General features: G+C 40.8%; 3 protein-coding genes across 3 annotated transcripts; 1 reads left to right on the forward strand and 2 right to left on the reverse strand.

Moving 5' to 3' along the window:
• Positions 1-537: 537 nt before the first annotated feature.
• LOC308316908 (hydroperoxide isomerase ALOXE3) lies at positions 538-8,349 on the reverse strand (the record flags this gene model as incomplete). Its single annotated transcript, XM_080765693.1, has 13 exons — positions 538-717; positions 2,213-2,383; positions 3,078-3,178; positions 4,498-4,619; positions 5,057-5,223; positions 5,570-5,656; positions 5,869-6,072; positions 6,229-6,372; positions 6,482-6,654; positions 6,786-6,886; positions 7,288-7,369; positions 7,858-8,062; positions 8,203-8,349. 13 exons carry the CDS (start codon positions 8,347-8,349, stop codon positions 538-540), a joined length of 1,884 nt encoding a protein of 627 aa, XP_080621819.1.
• A 1,801-nt stretch (positions 8,350-10,150) lies between these two features.
• LOC308316623 (annexin A4-like) lies at positions 10,151-11,689 on the reverse strand (the record flags this gene model as incomplete). The annotated part of the gene is made up of 1 exon (XM_080765318.1): positions 10,151-11,689. One exon carries the CDS (start codon positions 11,687-11,689, stop codon positions 10,151-10,153), a length of 1,539 nt encoding a protein of 512 aa, XP_080621444.1.
• Positions 11,690-13,117: 1,428 nt separating this feature from the next.
• On the forward strand, positions 13,118-23,060 carry LOC308316758 (STAM-binding protein-like A). Its single transcript, XM_080765527.1, has 10 exons — positions 13,118-13,239; positions 15,774-16,015; positions 16,112-16,187; positions 16,403-16,498; positions 18,012-18,420; positions 19,039-19,163; positions 19,363-19,500; positions 20,196-20,308; positions 20,545-20,644; positions 20,915-23,060. The coding sequence occupies exons 2-10, from the start codon at positions 15,813-15,815 to the stop codon at positions 20,969-20,971; spliced, it is 1,317 nt and encodes a 438-aa protein (XP_080621653.1). The 5' UTR covers positions 13,118-13,239; positions 15,774-15,812; the 3' UTR covers positions 20,972-23,060.
• The last annotated feature ends 1,103 nt before the right edge of the window (positions 23,061-24,163 follow it).

The raw sequence follows: 24,163 nt of genomic DNA on the forward strand, positions 1-24,163 counted from the left end.
TATTATAATTTGTTTTACATTTTATACATTTGAAAACTTGTGAAATGGGATCTTCTGCATAATGAGTACTTTCTATTTTAGGTACTTTCAGTACATTTTGATTACATTACTTTTGTACTTAAGTTAAATTTGGAATTCCAGACTTACTTGTAACAGTATTTCTACATTGCTTGCAGTATTGATACTTTTACTTTTCCCCACCACTGGTCTCCAAGAAGTAAACATACAGTACCGTACTCCATTTTCTGATGTAGAATGATTCAAAACTTTTTATTAGGTGGTTAAATATGACAAATGTCAGGGTCACAGGTCACATGCAATGTTTTGCTCTACTCCCAAACTAAACAGTTATACTATTCTCTATTTCGGTAGGGTTTAAGTAGTTGTAGGGCACTACCAGGCTCACACACACACACACACACACACACACACACACAAAATCCTAATAAACAGATGTTAAAAAAAGAAAACAATGAGAACATGTCAGAAAATGCAACAACCTCTGCACCTAGCATCCTCATTCACAACCTTTGATACCTAAATGGTTACACTATTCTCTATTTCGGTAGGATTTAAGTAGTTGTAGGGCACTACCAGGCCTGCGTTTCTTGCTGCAATAGCCTCACTGAGGAAGGAGAGCTCTGCTTGGAATTCCTTGATCATCTGCTTTGGGGCAGGCTCATCAAAGTGTTCATCTGGATATAAACCCAGGGGAATCTGGAAAAGATGGAAAACAATCAGAGGTGGAAGAAGTTCTCAGATGTGTTACTTAAGTAAAGTAGAAATGTAGAAATACTGTGTTACAAGTAAAAGGGGTATTCAAAATGTTACTTATCTTTCCAAAATAGCCAATCTAGCTTGTTGATCGGCTATTTTAAAATAGACACTGACTAACATAAGCTTTTGTGGGGAGGTAATCGGAATAATAAACTTTATTTATATAGCACCTTTCATGTCATAAAATGCAATGCAAAGTGCTTCACAGGGCAAAAGGAGATAAAACACAAACATAATAAAGCAAGCAATAACACATACAGTAACATTAAAATAATAATAATAAAAGAACAATAGCAAAGAGCTTAAAAACAACAAATAGCAAAGAAAGAGCAAAAAACAGCAGTAAAACAGGCAAGGCAAATGTGAATAGGAACACACACATGGGTAAGAACAAACCGGTTTAACGACTCAACTAACGGTAAGAGTAAAGAGGTGAGTCTTAATTGAGCTGTGCTTTGAATAATATTCAAAGCATATTATGCCTACAGAGGGTGCCTGTCTAAGCTGTAATGGGAGCTTGTTCCAGGCTGTTGGCGCATAGAAGCAGAAAAGTGAGAAAACCGCCTCACCATATCTTTTAGTTGCCATCCCTTTAGGCCTGTCCTCAAGCAGGCCAGCAGTGGAGGACCATTTAGAGCTCATTTAGAGCTTATAAACCAGTAAAATCAATTTAAAAATCAAGCCTAAAAACTACTGGAAGCCAATGTAATGAGGCTAAAACTGGGGTATGTGTTGTCTCATCTTAGTTTTTGGTTAAAATTCATTCAGTTGAATGCTCTCTCCAAAACACTCTGACACTGATTATTTTTAGGAGTAGAATGGGGTAAGATGTGCTTAGTTGACCACCCCCTTTATCTAGAAAACATGTTGTCATGTGACCTTAAATCTAGTAACTAAAGATCCATCATTTACACCTAGCTTTGAAGTAGTTGGGAAGCACATCTGGAAAGTAGAAAATATTATTTTACACAAAAAACTGTTTTGTCGGTCAAAGTCAGATTTCGCCAGGTAAAATGACTGTTGGCAGATTCTTTAGATTTTACTGCCATCTCATTTTGCCATGCTTCCAGGACAACTTAAGCAAAAAGTGGTTCATCTTACCAGGTGAATACCGCCGGATTTGCCCCGGGGCGACTGTGTTTTAGGTTGAGCGTTTTGGTATTCTGTGGGTAATGTGTGTTTTGTATTAAGAATCTAAAAAGAATACGTAGTAATGAAAGTTTTCAAATAATTGTAGTGGAGTAAAAAAGAGTAGTATTGACAGTAGTCTCAAGTAGAGTAAAAGGGCCTAAATGTATTACTTAAGTACGGTACTTGAGTAAATGTACTTAGTCACTTTCCACCACTGAAAACAACGAAACAAACAGGTTTAGGAACAAGGTCTTAGTCACAGCATATAATGGCAATAATTAAACTATTGCCTAGTAAAACTTACAGAGTCCTTGTATTTCTTGGTGAGTACCCAATCTACTGCCAGGAATGTGACTGACTGTCCAACTGTCGGAAGTGTCTCAAAAAACGTCTTCATGCTAGACTGTCCCTTCATGGTTGGAGGAGCTTTACGCAGTAGGAGAGGGGAGTTTGGGACCCAACATCCATATTCAAACTAAAATTGAGATTAGACAATGCACATGCACAATAAAACAAATCACAATTACACAGCACATTCATCTTCCCTGCAGGGACAACCAACAGACTCATGGGCCCCATTTAGACTGCATGCAGTCACATCCAGTCAAATATGCTCTTCATATCACACTGCATTTGCAAATGACCAGATCGGATCTGTCACTGATCTGTGTGTTCAGACTGGCAGCCAAATCCAGCAGATCTGTGCCACATCCAGATTGATTTGTTTAAATACTGTAGGTCTAAACACAAACAAGTCACATGGAATCCTGATTTAGATCAGGCTACTGCGTTCAGACTGAGACAGATCTCCTAAAATTAGATTTGAATCAGATTTGAAACCACCTGAATGTGGCTCAAGTCACATTTGTAAAAATCGGATTTCATGTGACTTGTTTGTGTTTAGACTTACAAATCAGATTCCTATATGGATGTGGCACATATCTGATACAGGCTGGATTTAGCTACCAGTGTAAATGGGACAAGAAAGAGTTCATATCTCTGTCATTCAATTTGTAATATACAAAGTCTGATTGTTCTCCAAAAAAAGCACCCTCAGGTGTTTGGTCCCAAACCATTTTGTTTGCTGGATTCTACAATGTTTCGAATCGATTAACACCGTGTGTATTTTGCAACAAGGTATATTTAAATTAACTGATTTCTCATCTCACCTGCCCAAGGTGGACTGCAGCATGTTGACATGACACATTAAAGATCAGCATGGTTATGAACCTGGTCACTTCCTCCACAGTGTGAAAGGTGCCAGGAATCCCTGTTTAGATCAATATCAATATACATTTTGAAGCTTTTAGATTCATTATTTCAATCAATCAAACAATCATTGAACAGACCCTGCAAATAGTCGTCACTTTTCCCTCATTAGCTGGCCTTGGTAAAAGGCCAGTCAAAATAAAGCTATCAGACCCTGCTATCAGACCCACAATATCAGTCGGTTCAAACTAGGGATGCACCGAAAGGGAAATTCTTGGCCGAAACCGAATACCGAATATAGGAAACAGTTGGCTGAAAACCGAATACAGAATATCCGAATATGATTTATATTATACATCTTTTTTCCTACCATTGCTGTCTGTGGCCGTACCTTAAAGCGACCTGATTTATGTCAATATCAAAATAAATGTTTATGGCAAAACTTAAATAATAATCACTATTATGGGTCCATAAAACATTTATTCAGCCCTTTTGAATGCATTAATTGCATACACTATTCGGTGATATATTTTCTGCCTATTCGGGCCGAAACCGAATGGGCCGAAAATGCATTTTTAGCCATTTTCTGCCGAACATTTTCTGCGGCTGAATATTCGGGGCATCACTAGTTAAAATAGTATGTTTATACAGAGTAAGTACAGAATAAATTATCTCTCAATCACCGGGTAATGACTGTGACACAGTCCTGTAGCTGAAAGGTCAGAAGGTCAGTCCTTGCAACCACAATGTTTCCAGCCAGACAGGTCTAGTCCAGAATGCCACTTAAGCACTATATACTTTGTTGTACAACAAATAGCAAAGATTGTTGACCTACAAGCTTGTAGATGTTTGGATGGTTATCACTTAACATACCTACACCCGCACAGTATCATTGGTATGAAGTGTAACTGAATATCGCTGTTTTAGTATCCCCACTTAACCCATTAACCTGAGTTTGATTCTACAAATGTTATGTTATGGTTATGGCAAAACATAACTTAAATAATAATCACTATTATGGATCCATAAAACATTTATTCAGCTCTTTTGAATGCATTAAGTGCATACACTATTCGGTGATATATTTTCTGCCTATTTGGGCCGAAACCGAATAGGCCGAAAACGCATTTTTAGCCATTTTCTGCCGAATATTTTCTGTGGCCGAATATTCAGTGCATCACTAGTTCAAACACTTGAGTCCGTGTCAGGAGAAGCACAGCCTCTAGGAGGATTTAGCCCAGCTTTTAGACACACGTTTGTCATACTGTAAATGCAACATAAACAAAGCTTCTAATGATGTTATCTAGTTTGTCAACACCATACCATAGATTTGTGGTTTACTATAAATAGCATTATGATTGGTTGAAGGCAAACTAATACCTGAGCTTTCGTTTCCTAAGAAGGCTTGGATGAATATCTCGTTGATCCAGTCCTGGAGTTCAGAGTCTCTACACACGTCACTGTCTGAGGGGTAATAGTGGTCCACTATTGCCCTTACAAAGCTGCAGATACATTACGACAAATATTTAAAATATCACTGGCCTAATACATTTCAATGCAGATGAAATAGATAATTATATACCATAAACATTATAAAAAAAATGATATTGGTGTCATCACCAAAAGCTCATAAAACCTCAATTCATAAACTTTCAAAAAATAAAATAAAATACATTTCAGATAATAAACAAGGAAGTCAAACAATACAAGAACATGTTATCACATGTCACGTGTAACACATCCTCCTGCCCCTGCAACTATTGCAATACTTACCACAAAAATATAATGCATCTAAATATTGTCTGAAGTGTTTTGATTTCTTTCTTTCTTTTTCTTTCTTTCTAAAGAGTCACGGTTAAAGTTGCAAGCTGCAATCTAAATGAGATTATTTGCCAATGTGCTTCATATGGTTCAATGCAGGTCAATGGTTAATGATCACCTGTTGATGATGTTCCACAGCTTCAGTCCATCATCTCTGTAGTAGAAGTTTGGGACAGATTCCAGCCCTCGTGCTCTGATGTTCTCTGGCAGACAAAGCGAGGTGTAGGTCGTTTCAGAATGAGCCCTTCCCATGAACTCACCGATACCATCTGGTGTTAGTGAAGTCTAAATAAATAATTAGTATTAGACAAGGTTAGGGGCTTTGTAGACCAAGGCGTTTCTTTCCGTTTGTTTAGCATTAAGAGTTGTTTTCAATGAGAATGCCATGAGCATCTATTTTGTGCTGCACGTTCACGTCTGGCATTTGTATTGGGTTGAGAGTTGAAATATTTTCAACTCTGGGCACTTTTGGACAAGAGCACCTTGATTTTTAGCTAGGAATAACTAGCCCTGATCCAGAGCGTTAGCGAGTTCTCTCTTAACTCCCTGCCAGGTGTGCTCGCTGACTCAGACCCATACCAAAGTAGTTTTGCAATTCAAGTTTGACACAGGTGAATATTATATTACTTACTCCAAACAGAGGTCCTCCAGGGGCAATAAGTAGTTGGCGGGCAATAACATTTACTTGGAAGGTGTAACGGAAGTGTGGGATCAGCAACTGGACAGACAAGAAGGAAGAAGAACCATGTCAAAGATTCATCGCTAACCCAGAATAATGTTCTTCTACACGGTGGTACAATATTAAATGTTTTATTGTGCAAAACTCAATTGTTTTGGTTAAAAAGCAGTTTGTTATATATTCTAAAATCAATCTAAGAGTTGTCTGACTGAAATACAGCATGGTCATTTAAATGATCTTCATGACCATACCTTGTAGAGAGGATGAATCACTGGAAAGCTTCGCAGAGTTGCAACTGCGAATGCTTCTGCCAAAAAGTGAGTGTTCAATAGATGATACACAAACTGGTGGTAGATGGTATCGGCATGTTTCACAAACAACTTGGCCAGCAACCAGTCACACTCTGGGTCACTGGGCAGAAAAATGGGATTCTGCTCTGAGGGCTGTTGGGTCAGCTGGGAAGATAAAAGGAAAGATCTTTCTTTTACATTTTCATGTAAAAACCCTCAGGCTCTAAACCTTCTCAGTATCTCATCCTTACGTACAGTAGTAGCCAAACAATACTCATAGTGTGACTATATAGTAACGGAATGACCTCATCAGTGAAATACCTGAATTGCAATGGGCATCAGTTTATTCTCTGGGCTCATGTAAAACAAGCAGAGACCAGGTGTCAAAGGCAGAACTTCACCATTGTCCACGTTAGTGGACAATCCAACCAATCCCTTGTAGTCACATAGGAAAATATTGCCTTTCTGTGAGAGAGAAGAACTTAGATTATAGATATGGCATATTTGTACTTCCCGGCTGTCACAGGCATTGACAAATTAATTGAAACTACCCAAATTATAATACACTCCATACCTCCATCTCCCTCTGGAGAGAGCTACCGCTGTCTAAGAAGGGCTTCACCATCTCCTCTGTGACTGGAAAGTTGTGAGGAAGCTCCAAGCAGCGCTGAATCATATTTGGGTTTATTCCATTCAGAAACTGGAATCCATAGAAGTCATCCTCCATCCAATGTACAGAGACATACTCTACAGGGGTGACAATTGGTAAATGTTTTGTTTATAATGTATTGTACACCGCATATACATTTCTGTTTCCTAATGGTCAAAGAGTATTTCATTCGAATTCTCCATTGAGTTACACTAGAGTCCATTTCTACCTGACATCGGTGTCTTTTTCAACCAGAAAACTCTTTCCATGGCTTCAATGTCCCACTGCTCAGTAGAGGTAGTCATTCCCTTCAGTTTGAGTTCAACATTACTGGGAAAAGAAGAAGAAGAAGAAACTGTATTATTTTCATTCACTATCATCATTACTAGGTCTATTTGTCTTTGTTATAATATGTAGGGATCCTGAACCATATGGACTTACGTCATTCTTTTTTCAAAAGCGAATTCAAAAGCTCTAGAGAGTGAGAAACAGGCTTCATCAGGGATCTCAGAACTGTCTTTAAAAGACGCGATGTACGGCAGCCTTTGACCAATGGACCATGTCACCCACCTGTAGTGAAATGACAGCATGAAAAACTTCATATTTTTACCGTGTCATATGTCAGGGTATACCTCAGGCTTAAAACTAGAGCTAAGACAATAGAAGCATTTGACAGACAGTATAACAACAACCGTTTTTGCAGTATATAATTGTGCACACATAAAACTCACTGGTACAAGTCATTGTGACATTTTAACTCTCTTTTTCTGTGGTCGGTCAGAAGGGGATGATCATCCTCAAAGGCCTTCATGGCTGTGGACAAAAACGAATAGTTCATCAATCATCACCATGAAATGGGAGTGAATGTTTGACCACAATTACTGTATATTAGTGATGCACCGAATATTCGGCCGCAGAAAATGTTCGGCAGAAAATGGCTAAAAATGCATTTTTGGCCTATTCGGTTTCGGCCCTAATAGGCAGAAAATATATCACTAATAGTGTATGCAATTAATGCATTCAAAAGGGCCGACTAAATGTTTTATGGACCCATAATAGTGATTATTATTTATTATTTTTAAGTTAAGTTTTGCCATAAACATTATTTTTCCATAAATCAGGTAGCTTTAAGGTACGGCCATGACAGCAATGGTAGGAAAAATATGTATAATATTAATCATATTCGGATATTCGGTTTTCGGCCAACTGTTTCCTATATTCGTTATTCGGTTTCGTCCAAGAATTTCCCTTTCGGTGCATCCCTACTGTATATTATAGTGTTGATTTTATTTGGAACACACCTTTCCCTCCTCTCAGCTCTACCTGTTCCCCATCGGACACCCATCTGTAGCATGGGAAAAGGATGACATCGTCCTCTGGAGTAGTCACCACAATCTTAGAACAGAACCACGCATCATCTAATATCTTAAAGTTTGCATCTTTCTCCAGTTTCACCAATAGAAGTTGCCCGAGATGTAAACTGGTTTTCACAGTGTAGCTCCCCTCCTGTATGTAAAAAAGAATAGGAAGAAAATGGCCAGGGAAACTTTGCTGACAAAATGACAAGCTGGGCTGGTTTAAAGTAAATGGTAACATTCAAAATAGCAACACTCATCCCTTTAAAGTTTCAATGACTCTAAGCTTACCTTTCCAGCAATAAAATCTATGCCAGTATTGTCCAAATTTGTGCGTTTACTCTCTCCTTCAGTTCCAATTATGGTGACATATATGCAGTCTAATGTCCCTGCAAATGCCTGGTCACCTGTTGACACCTCAAGCTTATACTCAGCCATGATTGCTCTGTGTCTAGAATAAAGAAATTAAAAGGCTTCCAATTAATTATGCCTGTTATAAAAGTTTCCAAGTAGGCCTATGACAATTTGCATGGCCCCTGTTGTCATCAGGAGTTACTGCTCCCTGGTTATTTTGCAGCTGGCTTTTTATAGTACTTGGAACACCCGAGAAACCTGTATTCTATCTCTTTCCCTTTGCTCTGTCCCCTCTCTTCTTCTAAAAATGAAAAGAATTTCAGCCACTGGTTTACACCTGTCATTTTGTAAACCTGTTATGTAACAAATAGAGAGAGAAGGTTTTCAAGACTAGAGCCTTTGTGTGTGTGTGTGTGTGTGTGTGTGTGTGTGTGTGTGTGTGTGTGTGTGTGTGTGTGTGTGTGTGTCTTATTATTTCTCAAACGAGCCTGAATAATATTCACATGTCAAACTTGAATTGCTGCTTTCATTGTCCAAACTAAGGCCATTTGTCCAAAACAATTCGAAACGCAAAACAAAAGGAAGAAACGCCTTGGTCTACAAAGCCCCTAGCGTCGGAAACCCAGACGTTTTAAGCCCCTTCACTTCACTAAAACCAGAGGGTCTCGTTGAGTTAATGGGAAGGGCTCATTCTGAAACAACCTACAGTACAGCTCGCTCTGTCTGCCAGAGAACATCAGAGCACGAGGGCTGGAGTCTGTCCTAAACAGACCTTTAAGAACTTTAACCCTGGCTCTCTATTTTGGGCATGGCATTCCGAAAATATTTTGAAAATAAATCATTATATATTTGTAAGTGGTTCAGTGGTTAACTGAAGGGGAAATAGTTGCAGGGGCAGGAAGTTACATACAGTCACACCCAGGAGCCACTTGATGTAATGTTCTTTTATTGTTTGACTTCCTTGTTGTTTATTCTTTGACTAATATTTTCTTTTTTTTAAATGTATGATGTGAGGTTTTATGCAATAGTGATGATCTTTTGGTGTTTACACCAATATCTTATCATTTTCTAACATAATTGTATGTAATTATCTATTTCATCTACATCAAAATGTATACTGTAACTATAAGTTTAGGCCAGCGGTATTTAAATATTTGTCATAATGTATCTGCAGCTTTGTAAAGGCAATAGTGGACTACTATTACCCCTCAGACAGTGACAGTGTGTAGAGACTCTGAACTCCAGGGCTGGATCAACGAGATATTCACCCAAGCCTTCTATGGAAACAAAAGCTCAGGTATTAGTTTTCCTTCATTCATTAATACTATTTACAGTAAACGGCAAACCTACGGTATTCTGTTTATGGGTGGGCATGCTTAAAACAATCATTAAAAAGTCCATATTCTTGGCTGCCTCCTGGTCATGCAGCAGCCAAGTCTATGGACCACCCATGACATACAAAAGCAAAAAAAGCTTCACACAAGTGTGATTTTTCTTTTTAGTCCAAAATGGTTCTTTTCACATTTTTCTTTATATTCTTTGTACTTTCACTTTCTCTCCATATTCTTTGTACTCTATGAGTGACACGCGGCAAAGGCCGTCAGGCTCGGGAGTTGAACCCGCGGCACGCCTTCCGGCTGGCTTGGCAGCCTAGGTGCCCAGACGGTTGAGCTAACCATCCGGGCCTTATTTACTTTTTTTATATATTTTTTTGGCGTTTTCTGCCTTTATTAGATAAGTACAGTAAGCTGACAGGAAATGGGGGGGAAGAGAGATGGGCAGTGACGCACAGCAAAGGTCGTCGGGATCAGGAGTCAAACATACGACACGCCGTTAGGCTGGACCGCTATATAGGCCAGCCCAGACCTTACTTTCTAATCACTTTCTAATCACTTCCTCCGCAGAGTTTCAGTAGCAGTTTCTTATAGTCACCTGATGTGTCTCCGGAAATGTGTGTGTATAGTGACTTCCCATATTTCTTCAAGTATTCCTGACGGATATCCAACATGTCAACCTCAGAGCGGGTGACCATGATTCGACTCAGGGTTCTGTCGTTGGTTCCCGCACCCTTCATGGCTTTGTAGAGTCTCTCAGCAAAGTAGACGGGTGTGCTTTTAATACACTTCACCACGGCTACCATGCCACCCTCAAGGTCACCGGACATTTCTCTTTTAAGGCTGTTCTGAATATCCCTGCCACACATCTGTTGATACTCATGAAACACCGCTCTAAGATGGGGTTTGCTCCTGGCACACAAAATAGCATTGAATTTAGACTCGTCAGTTCCAACTTTGCCTTCTCCAGCAACATAGAGTGCCTGAGCATCCTGTGAGGCCATAGACTTGTCCACATGCTCACTTTCATCGCGATTACCTTGGGCCAGTGAGATCAGGAACCTCCGGAAGTGACCTGAGGTATCACCACTGATGGCATCCTCCAGTGACTTCTTGTACTCACTTTTGAAAACCTCATTAATCTTGTTGATTTCGGCATTTGATCGGGACGTAAGGATCTCTATCAAGCAGGCTTCATCAGTTCCAGCTCCCTTCATGGCACTGTAGAGCTCGTAAGCATCAAATCCAACAGGGGTCATCAACATGGCTAGAACCAGATTCTCAAAGTTTCCAGATAGTTCTGATTTCAGGTCTTTAATGAGATCCTTTCCATACGCCGTTTTGTAGGCCTTGAGCAACGACACACGCTGCTTGTTGGAGCGGCTTCCCAGCAGGTCAATAATGGCCTGCTCATCAGTTCCAATACCCTTCATGGCCTTCCTCAGGACCTCCGCATCACTCATTGGGTCAGCTCCAGGAAAGTCTGTGATTGTACCCTTGAATCCTCTATTGATAGCAGTAGTCACAGGCATGGCTCCTCCAGCATAGCTTCCACCATAGGCTGGCATGAACGGGTTTAGCGAGGCATCCTTTGGGCATCCTGGCCCAGGCCCTTGCGCTCCTCCATAACCGGGCATGGACAGGTTATACGGTGGTGCAGAAGGGTATGTACCACCCGAGGACTGGCTTGGCTGCCCAAAGAATCCTGGGCCTTGTGCCTTTTGCATGGTCCCTCCTGGGTTCTGGTACAGGCCATATGGCTGTTGGTTATGGAAGGGAGTACCAGCGGACCCGGTGGCCCAGCCACCAGGTGATGGCATGGGAGCGTAGCCTCCGGCTAGGGGAGCGTAGCCTCCAGCCTGTGGTGGTGTGTAACCCCCTGGGGGGTAGCTGGCTGCTTGGGGAGGATATGCTCCATGCTGGGGTGGATACGCTGTTGGCTGTGGAGGGTAAGCGCTCGGCTGTGGAGGGTAAGCGCCTTGCTGAGGAGGGTAGCCCTGCTGAGGCGGGTAGCCCTGCTGAGGCGGGTAGCCCTGCTGAGGCGGGTATTCACTGCTTTTCTTATGAGGAGGGTATCCGGGGTAACTCATGCTTTCAAGCTTTAGTCTAAAATGTTTTATCTGACTATTGGTTGGGATCAGAACTCACTGCTTAATGTCTTCGGCGCCCGTAGTGACTACACCAATTACAGTAATGGAAGACAGCTTATTACAATAATGAAGATCAGAGCTCAAAGTCTCTGCTGAAGATGCAAATGCAAATGCTATAAATACCGTCTGGGCGTGTTTGCTCCTGTCATTGTGACGAGGTCATGATGCATTATCAATGTCCATATATGGAGTCTGGGGTTCATCAAGCTCATATTATGTTGCCTTGACACAATGACAGCTTTTTGGGTTTTTGAGATTCAGCTATTAGTGTAGAGAAAAAAATAATATATATACATGTGTGTGTCACTGTGTGTGCGTGCGTGAATGCTGCTTATCCTCTTAGCCCATCACAGGGATCCTTCGAAGACGGTTTTGAAAGCTGAATGTTTGAAGTTTTTGCTTTTGGACCTGTTTTGTACCTACCTCCTCTACCTGTTTATATTTGTTCTATTCTCTGTCCATGGTACCTACAGTATGTTTTTATGATGGGAGTATACAGAGTGTAGGTGTGTGCTGTAGTAGTCTCCTAGTTAGTTAGTGACTGAGCACAAAATTGTAACGTGTGAGTCTGACTGTGACAGTAACCTCGCCTCACCAGGCTTTCCACCACCTCGGAGGACACACTGTGACAGTGTGTGTGTGTGTGTGTGTGTGTGTGTGTGTGTGTGTGTGTGTGGGGGGGGTGATCAGCTATTGAATCTGTAACATTGGAGCTCCCTCTACTGGAATTACTGGACATCGCTGAACTGAGAAAAAACAATTAGGCGGCGGCCTATCACAACCTTTTACAGTCTATGGTCACAACTCACAACCGGCAACAATCCTGTGAGTGTGAGCATGTTGATTTATACTGTGAGAATGTTTGTCTTTGGGGCGCTCGCTGGCCTAGTGGTCCAGGCGCTGACAGCGCGTCGCGTGTTCGAGTCCCGTTAATGACGACCTTTGCTGCATGTCTCTCCCCTCTCTCTCTCTCCCTCTTTCCTGTCATTCTTCACTTGTAGGCTATCAATAAAGGCAGAAAAGCCCAAAACAAATATTGAAATGTTTGTCTTCGTTTGTTTGTCTAGCTCTAGCTGATACGAACTATATTTCTTGTTTCTTTTCTTTTTTGCATTAGAATGAGACGAGCATTTGAATTTTGATGAAAGACTGAGGATATAAAGTTGAGTTGATAAACCTGGGTTTGTTTGAACCATGAATGAATAGTCTCGCGTAGCCAGAGACAACTATTCCACAACAATCTCCGAATACTATATGAAAGCGTTTGGAAATTGCGAGAGGCAACATCTTAACCGAGTAGTAGTAGCTTGTAACGCGAGACTAAACCAAACCATGAAGAACAGTCCGGGACTATGACGTTAAGCGGATGTTGTTATCATCGCGGAAGTACAGATGTGGTGGTGCTCGATATTAAGCAACTAATCTTATGCCTGCTGTATTTATTGTAGCTTTGTATATACGCAAGAGTTCTCCTTCTGCAGTGACCTCAGGTAAACAAGCAAAACAACCCGCTTCAACATAAATGAACACAATTTAGACTGTAACTGGAACGTCCTGGTTTAGCGAACAGGTTATACACGCTAGCAAAGGAGCTAATGCAATGTCGTAAATCAATGCCAGTCATAATCTCACACACAGTGATCAAAAACCAGAGATAAATTAGAAAGATAATTGGATAAATAAGAAAGATGTTCCCAAGGAGACTCATACCAAAATGTCTGTTTGACATTACGACAGATGAGCATGGCATTGTTGCTTGTTTTTAACTAAGCACAGCCGCAACACAACCCCGGTGGCCATGGTTCAAGAAGTTGATCGAAATCTTCATGTCAAATTGAAATAACATACATTATTTTATATCTGAGTCTGGTGCAATGTCAATACAGTCTCGGTTTGGAACGGGCTCTATGCCAATGTCACTGGAGGTGCAGTATAAATCCTGACTGCAATCAGATTTCATCAGTGACCATGCTTGTTTGTGTATTCTCCTTTAAAATCTCAAAGAGCATGGGTTTTTTGGAAATGTAAGTAAATTGAACTAAATCAAGATTTATTTTAATATTGACAATACCAAGATAAGCTTTTGTCACTGTACATTTAAACGGCCTGTCCCCGAGGCTAGTGGCTACTTAGCCCTACAAGCAGAACCCAATGCTACACATTTCAGAAAAGCTTTACGGAGGGTTCCGAGAGGGGCTGGCTACTGTACATTTGATGGCTTGTGAACAAGCGTTTTGAAAATTACACACAAGAGTACGCACAAACGTGTACATTAGCTATAACCTTCATGTTATCCAAATTAAGATGGAAAGATTTCTGATGCAGATTTTAAAATCAATAGACTCTCTCTAATTCTGCTGCTGTTGTGATTTGAAATACGTTTTTTAATAATTGATGCATTGATGCATTAGAGCTGCATTGAAAGCTTAAAGGAGAATTCCTTGCTAGAAGAAGGCTTTTTTTTTTTAAATCTTTCTTGCCTTTCTTTGTAGTTATGTCCCCACCAAAGAGGTGCTAATTAGCACAACACCCCATAGCCCCATTCAATTCCCATTCAATGCAATTAATTTAGGGCTTATGGTAGGGAGCCAATAAGGAGCTTTTTCACAAAATAACACCTGGACCTCTTTGGTGGGGACGTAACTATAAAGTAAGAAAGCCTTTTAGTTTGGAATACTCCTTTAAGTGTCAGTTATGCTGCAGGCTTTGGCAAATTAGCATTTACATTCCATTTGCGACTGGCCTTTCTCGTTTTAATGATTCACGGAATACCAGTCAAAAATGTAACCTCTGCCTTGTAGTGAAGAAAATTAATGCAATAGTATGATCATTGATGATCTGATGCAATAGTAATACAAAATAATCAGACCTTTCTGAAGTGACATGTTGCTACCCTAGACATTGGACAGACAGACATAGGGATGGACGGACATTGCTGGTTCTAGGAGTGGTTGCACCACTCAAAAAATATTCATATTTATTTATAAGACAAAAATATTCAACCAACTACAGCTGCCATGCCTGTGCTACTGAAACTTTCTCTCCATTTTCCTCTGATCACTTTCCCTCAAATTCTTCGGTGACATATTGTTTTTGTCAAACCTTGATTTTTGGCTGGTGTGTGGTGTGTGGCCAGGAACTGGTGTTTTAAAAACATGTGACCAAGGCTGAAAGACTGCTCTGAATTTGATGTCGTTTCAACAGAGTAGACTGTTGTGAACGCACTTGCAGGAGTGACAGCAGTGAACTGCACAGTGCAGGCACGTGAAACTGCTACAGTTGCTTGCTGTTGGGCAGAAACCTCTTATTTGTTTTTTTGTAAATTAATGCCCTACTAGATCATAATACAGCGTCACACAAAAGTACAGTAGCAGATCCACAGGCTCAAACGTGGCACAAAGTCTGTTTTGAGCTTGTATGTCTGCTACTTTTGCTGTTTGAATCAGTTTTGGACACCCGTGACCTGACAGAGAAACGAAGAAAGAGTGCCATTAATGCTGCAGTTTGGCTAGTTTGCATGCCATTAGCCCTCCGCCTCTTCGCCCTAGGCCTAGAACATCACCTTTGATTCACCGAATACCAAGAATTGACCTAGTGAAGAAAATGACCTGATGCAATACTAATTGTGTTTTTTCTTTTGTTTTGTAACGAAGGCTTTCACTCACCTTCACGTATGCGTATTATGATAGGTCGCCAGAGTTACACACTGAATATTGGTACGGTATCTAACTAACCTATCTAAGTCTGACATGACAAACTAACTCCATATTTGGTTGTGGTTGATCTTGTACTAGAGCTCCATAAATATAGAGCTGGCTGGCCCGGCAGAGACATTTAGTGCTGACAATCCTGACATGCTAATGATAAAACTCCATATATGGATATATCTGACTTATTGTGACATGAGTGAGATGTAACCAGCATCCAGCCAGCACTAAAGAGTGGCATATCACACCTTGAGTTCAAATGGAAGCAGTATTCAGTTGATTGAACTGTCTAATGTGTGTTGTGCCTGTCTTCCTAGTGTGTCAGGTGGAGGTGAAACGAATCAAACTGTGTAATCATGGCAGACCACAACGATGTTAGTCTGTCACCAGAGGAGCGTGTCCGTGCTCTCACCAAGAAGGGGAGCTCAGTTGAAGTCAACGATGATGTGCCCCCGCGGCGTTATTTCCGCTCTGGCATGGAGATGATCCGGATGGCTAATATCTACATAGAAGAGGGCAATATTGAGCATGCGTTTGTCCTCTACAATAAGTACATTACGTAAGTGTTTTGTGTGACTTCTGTCTAATGTTTTGAATGCATGATGAAAATGGATATGTTCAGAGCATTTAATGTTTTGTTTTTCTCTTTCTCAAGGCTCTTTATTGAGAAACTTCCAAAGCATAGAGACTACAAAACAGCCAACATTCCCGAGAAGAAGGACACACTCAAGGTAGTCGCTAGTTTAAAGTTTTTCAGAGTTGCCCCCTCCCTCCTCTCTTTCAAAACCCACCTCTTCAAGATAGCTTTCCCCAGCTGAAGTCTGGTTTTTATTATTATTATTATTATTATTATTATTATTATTATTATTATTATTATTATGTGGCCTCTAGAACAGTTTTGTTCAGGATAAATAAGTTCTTAATTTTCTTTTGTGTCCTCTTTCAGAAACTTAAGGAAATTGCCTTCCCTCAAGCAGAGGTCTTAAAGAAAGCTCTTTTGAAGAGATTTGAACAAGAGCATGCACAGTACCATGTCAAAAAGGTAAATTCCATAACAGGAACAGGAATAGATGGCCTCATGTGTGACTATTTCTCTGAAATATATGTATCATCAAAGACAATCATTAAAAGATGGGGGAATTATCAGGTTTGATAAGTAAAGTAAACTAAGTTTAACATCCAGAGATAACAAAATGTAACGTCCCATTTCTGTGGTATAGCTCTTTTGTCTTGCCATTATTTCGAGTGTTAACTACATTTTTATTAAAATGTACTTCACTGCATTTAAAAAGAAATGCTACAGTTTATATTAAAAAGACAACAAGAGCAATACAAATGGGTTAAGGTAGGGAGAGTTGCAAAACCATAACGGAGCATCCAAAAAAGATAATAATAATAATAAACATGTCTGAGATTTATTATATGCAATGTGACATTTTAAACCAAGGTGTATTAACTGTACACCACAAATAAATTAGGAACATAGTTGTGGGAGTTTTCATTAGAACAAAACATGGGGCCAAGGTATTGCAATAGGACCAGAATAGATTTATCAACGTTATTCAATATGGAACACTTCACATGAGTCATATTGCTACTCACTCAATGTTTTAAGTTAGAGTTAATGTGCATAGATGGTATTATTTGACATCAAAGATACCATGATAAGTGAACTGTTACTCGTTACTGTAACTCGTAACTGTTACTGTAACATGCTTTGTGTGCGATGTCCATTACGATACATTGTGGCGATTATCGGTGCGTCGCCACCCTCACCTACTGTTCAGTCACGTGATGATACCGTTGCCCAGCCACACACTTTTTATCAATGACATGACGTCTGAGTGAGGAGTGAGTCGGGCCGGCAGCTCGTCTGAGCTCCGGAAGGACTGGCTGTTTGTTTGATGCTGCGGTACACGTTTGTTTTGTTTGTAGCCTTGTAAAGTTTATATTTTCGTTGTCGCTTCGATCGGTTCGATTGTAGTGGAGGATCACACGGAGGGGGCCCATTTCTCTATGGATCATTGGGATCGTCATAAGGAAACCCTCTGAGCCGTGGGGATTTAACCACCAAACCTACGTCTGTGAGTAAACGTGCAGACAAACCAGAGGCAGAGCTAAAGGGTTTGGTTAACCTTTTCCGTGCAGGTTTACGAGGAACTGTCGGGTTCTTGTGAATTGAACTGGACGGTTGTGAATCATATGACTTGAACTTAGAATATATATATAAGCTAAACTGCAACTTTATTGTCTCTTTGAATTATTGTGTGTGTGTTGCAGTTGGTTGGTTGAACGAACAGTTCTTGCACAGCCTTTTGTAGTGGTTAGGCTACAGGCTAACAAACCTTTTGCCAGGTGAAACGCCTGGCTGGCACCCCAGACCATTTTCGTATTTGGCCAAAACGTTACAACATGCAAGCTATATGTTTTTTTAATTTCAAGATTTAACACTGAAGTGAAAGGTGCTTTGTTAGCTGTATAAAAAGATGAAGGTGTTGTCAAGTTGGCTCTCATCATACCATGCGGATTGTCTCTCAATTGGTGCTGATATACAGAAATCAGAGGAGGAAGCCTTGGCCCGTGAGCAGTCGAAACAGAGGGCGCTGGACGTGGAGCGCCAGCGCGTGGTGGAGCTGCAGCGCCGCCAGCGGGAGCAGGAGCAGTTCAGTGCCTTCGAGGAGATGATCCGCCGCCAGGAGCTGGAGAAGGAGCGCCAGCGAGTGCTCCTGGAATTTGCCACACCCGGCACCCCGCCCCCTGACATGCCCCTCATCCCGGGCATCCAGGGCCCGCCTGTCGGAACATTTGCAGTGACTCCTCCGCACAGCCCAGGGGACTTGTCTGGTGGTGGCACCAACGACAACCACAGTCGCCCTCCGGCCACGGCTGGAGCACCCACCACTGGCCCACCCACCTTTGACCGATCGCTCAAACCAGGCTCTCTGGCCAGCCCTGGGAACAACAGTGAGTTAATCTCATTCAGAAACGAGTGGAGCCTACAGGCTTTAAACGGTTACCGGAGAGCTCGTCAGTTTACCAAGTCGCCGCAGCAAATTCTTCATCGATGTCTTCATCGTTATGCTAACGGGCCGTCTTCATCAGTGTAGTATGTCAAACTCACAGAAGTTAATTTCCAAAGTGATCAAATTATTTTGTGCAATTAAATTGTCAGCTAGATGATGATAAAAAGTTGAGTATGTGAATACCAATGATAAGTAGGCCTACTGTACTATTTCAGGATATTGTTTACTAATGAATTACATTGTTTCGGTACTTTGGTGTTTAAACTTTTAGCATTCCTACTTTCTCAATGTTAACTCTAAACAACTATCCTCTCTCTCTCTCGCCAATGCAATTTAAATGAAGGTGAAGTAAAACTAAAATGCACTAAATCGCAGCGAGTTGGTAAACTGGCGAGTTCTCCGCGTACCCTTTAAACCCAACCACCCCTGCTCCAAAGTGTTTATTCTCTGCTGAGCTGATATTGTTTGACCTACTTTAATCATGCATTGTTTCAGTAAAAACAAAAACAAACAAGAAAGCAACTTCTCCAAAATCAGTCCGTGATCATTATTTTTGCAGATACAATGTCGGATGCCATTCGGCAGTTGGCGGTGCCTGCAGAGTTGTGTCGGAGTTTCCTCAGGTTGGCAGCGGCCAACACAAGCAGAACTGTAGAGACGTGCGGGATCCTGTGTGGCAAGCTGGTAAGAAAAGAAACGTCAGCTTTGTGCAACTTCAAGTATATGTATTATACATTTTTCCATAAAAGTGTTTCTCTTTAAGCTTTTCCCCGCAAAGGTTACTTTGTCTGTGAAAATGATGTGGCCTTTTCACTCTGAACCCAAAGTGGGACACACAGCAGTTCTGCATTGTTGGTAGTCATTTTTTGTGTCCTCTCAACAGACCCAAAATGCATTTACCGTGACCCATGTGATAGTGCCAAAACAGACTGGTGGACCTGACTACTGTGACACGGAAAATGAGGAGGAACTCTTCCTCATCCAGGATGAGTACAATCTCATCACCCTGGGCTGGATCCATGTGAGTAAAGACAACCCCAACTCACCTGCATACTTTGTTCTGCATGGTGTTGCACAACCAAAATAGACAACTTACTGTGACGTGTTGAGAGCTTCTAAATTGTGTATTGATCAGGCTTTATAGGACACTGTCGTGTACATACTTGCTCTGCTCTGTTGTCAGCCTGGTATACTGCATAACCGCTATTGTGAAAATAGCTAATGTGGAGTTATGGGGACACAATAGTAAATATGCTGAAGTATGCCTACATGCAGTGTCTGGAATTTCCTTCGGCAGCAATATCAATCAATCACTATCTATTTCATGTTAATTACAGTTGAGTATGTTTTATGTAATCAGGTTTTGATGATAGATTATATGGAAATTGCTCAAAGCATGGCTCAAAATAACCCTGTGGAGGAGATCGCAGTGAGATGTTTTGCTAGGAACAGCGTGCCTGACATGCTCTTCTCTCTTGCACCACAAGACACTTTTTTCGGCCAGTCATACCTTCCGATATGATGCCGGTAGATGGCAGGAACGATGGCAAAATGCAGAGGAAAGTTTGATATTGGACTCGACTGAACGTCTGCTTGACTAAATCTTTTCCTTGTAATTCATTTGATCACCCGTTTACATATGCATTGTTGGAAGTGTCTACTCTGCACCTGTATAATGTAAAGATTGACCACTGACTGCCTGAATTGTTCTTTCAGACCCACCCAACTCAGACGGCGTTCCTGTCTAGTGTAGACCTCCACACACACTGTTCCTACCAGATGATGCTACCAGAGGCCATTGCTATCGTCTGCTCACCCAAGTTCAATGAGTGAGTCTTTAGGCAGGAAAGTCTCTGGGAAATTGTTAATGCTTCACTGATGTTTTTCACCATGCAATTACACAGTAAAATCCTCTGTTAATTTTACTCTGAGAGTGTATTTTGTATTTTTTGTTTTAATGTGTTTGTATATTTGTCAACATAATTCCCAAGATATTTTCCTTGAGTGTCTATGTGCTAAAGTTGTTCCAAGCATGACAGGGTTGCTCTCTGTGTTTCTGTTGCAGAATTGGCTACTTCAGGCTAACAGACCGTGGAACAGATGAAATCTCCACATGTAAACAGAAGGGCTTTCATCCTCACAGCAGAGACCCTCCTCTTTTTACAGTGAGTACACTTTTATACACATGTTGTAGGGCTGTGGATGTTACTTTTGATGCTTTTGTGTTGTTTCTGCCCGACAGCAAAGACATTACACACACACACACACACACACGCACACACACACACACACACACACACACACACACACACACACACACACACACACACACACACACACACACACACACACACACACACACACACACACACACACACACACACACCTGTATATGAATGGTGTATAGTGATTAACCCATCTCTTTCCTCTTTCAGCATGCAGATCATATCACCATCACTGATGGCACAGTGTCCATGTTAGACTTGCGGTGATTTTATACACTTAACAGACTCTCTAAGGAAACACAGAACTGTCCTGTTCTAGAAAATACCCATTTTCAAGATGGTACCAAGCAAATAAATGGCTATGGGTTTGACCATTTTCAACGGACCTCAGTTGTTCTCAAAGAGAACAGCATTGGGATTTTCTTTTCTCTATTTCAACCCCTTTCAGCACTTTCCAAGCAAACAGCTACACTTAATGTGTAGGGGAAACCTCTGGCTATTCAAGTCCATTGTTTTTGTGAGGGTGTACAATGGCTCCCCCTCTTTTTTACTTTAAACTTTGCCATTATGTCAAATTTGTGTCAATTAAATGTTGCTTTAGTTGACATTATGTACGGTTCAACTGTGTACCTTCAGCCTTTGTTTCATGATTTATATGAAGGGTTGGGCATGCCTAACAATCAAGTGCCAATGTGGTTTTGTTTATTATGCTTTTTATCTAGTGACATGTACCGGTATATTATGGGTGCTTTCAGAAATACACTTTGAGAATCTGCTCCGATTTCAGAGCTCTGGTGGAGATGTAATGGAGCACTCTGAATAGTTCATGTCAGAATAGTTACTCATTTACTAATGTTATCATTTTCAGCTTTTAAAATGCATCCCATGTATAATCATGATTATTCCATGTGTGAATTGTGAAGTGTTGAATACTGCATACAAACCATCTCAGACTTCCTCCTCCAATGTTCAGATGCTCGACCTCGATTTGGAGTCGAAGCAGTCAGTGTGCGCACTCCCAGAGAGCAACACTCACAATTTCCCAACGGCAATGTGCTGAGCACTCTGAATTTACCAATGACCAGACAGCACTCAGGGTGCACTTCATTGTTCTCAGTGTATATCCGAATGCATCCTATAGGCGAGTATAGTGCATAGCATTGTGCGTGGTTTTCTGGTTCCACTGAAAAATTGTCCATTCATGTTTTCCCATTGAGATTTACAAAAATATGTATTTATTTATTTTAAGCAAGCCATCCAGAATCTGCTAAACTAAGGGTATTTATTAAATGTAGTATATCATATCATTAAATATTACGATATTTTTTCACAGAATTCACACGGAACCAACTAATGTGTTTCTGATTAGTGCCTTTTTTTCTCCAGTGAATGGAATCCTTAATTCTACAGCTACAATAACATTCTCCTTCCAATTTCATAGCAATACCTTGCAGAAGGCTGTTTTGTGTTTAAGAATGACAAACCCTCCATGCCCCAGATGCCCCTCCATAATAGAAATGAGTGAGGAAGAATTTGACTGGTCTGCAGCGCCCTGACCTCAACTCTAAAACTTTGGAATGAATTGGAACACCAATTGTGATCCTGGCCTAATCGTCCAACATCACAAAATATTTCAGGCATTTTACTTACTTTTCTGTGAGGAATATCTTCAATATTGTTAAAAATTAGTCCAGAGATTTTCAAGTTGTGTGAATTTCTGCCTCTTTGGGGGGTATCTATATGCAAATATCATGAACTGACAAATGGCATTGTAAGACCCATTGTAAAACAATGGGACCCAATGATTAAATTGATAATAAATTAAATTCAAAAAATAAAATCTTTGAACTCTGTTTTTGATCAAATTTTTAAATGTTGCCCAAAAGCATCGCAGGGCCCTGCAGGGTTAATGACCTTGTGGCTGAATGGAAGTAAATTGCAGTAACAATGTTCCAACGAGTGAAAGGAAGCATGCAAATTGTCTTGTCACTGAGAAGGTGTTTTGACAGTCTGACCATATTGTCCACTTTGTCCAGTCCACTTTGCCCACTACCTGGCCATGAACAAGAAACAAACTATCACATCGCTGTGAGAACCTCAAAAGGTTATTCCTCTTCGAATACTGCATGCCATGCCTTTTGCTACGTCTGTATGAATATTTTTTATGTATTGTATACTGTAATTATGAATCTGTGCTCCATACATGTAAACATGGTTTAGTTATATAAATGATGACATTCGCTTACAAAGACCACTAATCAGAAACACTCATTAGAATACAGGCTTTTGGTGTATGTCTTATCTGAACTGGTCTGTTTCTCTGTCAGCTAAGAGAAAATAAAATCAATTGTAACTCAGGTATTGTAGCAGTGTTTCTGCACTGTTCTCTAATTTTGTATACAAAATACATCGTAGAGTGATTCAGTTCAAATTATTTCTGCTTACCACCATATTTCCACCTGATTTTCTTTGTTTTGAGGGGATATTGTTAATGAAACAGCTCAGACGTGTGACGTATTCATGGCATACTGTACCTACTACTGTACAATACTCACCAGCTGACCATCATTCAAGCTTAACCAGCTTTGTTTCTGCCACACTCGCATTAGAATAATTGAACTAGACATACTTATATGATAATCTTTGAATCTCTAAATGCCCTGTCAAAATAATGAACTTATTGTCTTAGTTTGTGTGTGAGTGTGTACAGTATGAAGGGAAATATAGAGTGGCTAAACAGATGAGTCCTTTAATCACTGTACACTCACTGTATGGCGAAGTTATTGCGACCTGCGGCTTGAGAATCCACCACTCCTGAATGAAGAAGAGTGGTGCAACGCACAGGTGCTGGACCTGGTGAGAGCAGGAGTGAACCTGGTGAGACGTAGGAGGGGCCCGGACAGGAGTCAACCCACAGAGCCTAGTCCTTCCATGTGCCAGATTTATGCGATCCTCCCGCATACCCAGACCCGGCAGAGTAGTAGTAGATTGTGTGGCCCTGGTTTTTCCCTAATGGAGACCCATTCGAGGGTAGCTACTGGGTCGTAAGTCGGGACTTGATCACCCCGGGGTGACCAAGCCGGCTGGGTCACCTGAGTGAGGGGTATGATGTTGGAAGACCCGAAAACCTGATGACCTTGGGATACATCACTGAGGATACGTCCCAGGTGCATCCATGCGATGTATTTTTACATGTGTGTGTAAATATGTGTTAAATATCTCTATATATATATATTTTTTTTTAAATTTAGTGTAGCCAATAATTTTTTACCTCCCTTTTCTCCAGAATGTAGCCTATTATTTATTCCAATTAATTCCTCCTATGGGCAATTCATTAAGTCATATCGGTAAAGGACGACGTTGGCCTTAAAATGTAATACCAAAATAATAATAATAATCTGTTTTAGCAGATAAAGTTGGATTACATTCTTTTGCTATTTTTGAATTGGAATCTTGAAT

The sequence above is a fragment of the Protomyctophum bolini genome (genome assembly GCF_963924005.1).
Source record: "Protomyctophum bolini genome assembly, chromosome: 6".
NCBI lineage: Eukaryota > Metazoa > Chordata > Actinopteri > Myctophiformes > Myctophidae > Protomyctophum > Protomyctophum bolini.

What these genes read in the sequence shown, in the direction of transcription:
- LOC308316758 (XM_080765527.1), top strand. Translation starts at nt 15,813, where the DNA reads ATGGCAGACCACAACGATGTTAGTCTGTCACCAGAGGAGCGTGTCCGT. An exon ending in CTCTACAATAAGTACATTAC is followed by an intron (nt 16,016 to 16,111) that starts GTAAGTGTTTTG and finishes CTCTTTCTCAAG; the next exon opens with GCTCTTTATTGAGAAACTTC. An exon ending in TCACCCTGGGCTGGATCCAT is followed by an intron (nt 19,501 to 20,195) that starts GTGAGTAAAGAC and finishes TTGTTCTTTCAG; the next exon opens with ACCCACCCAACTCAGACGGC.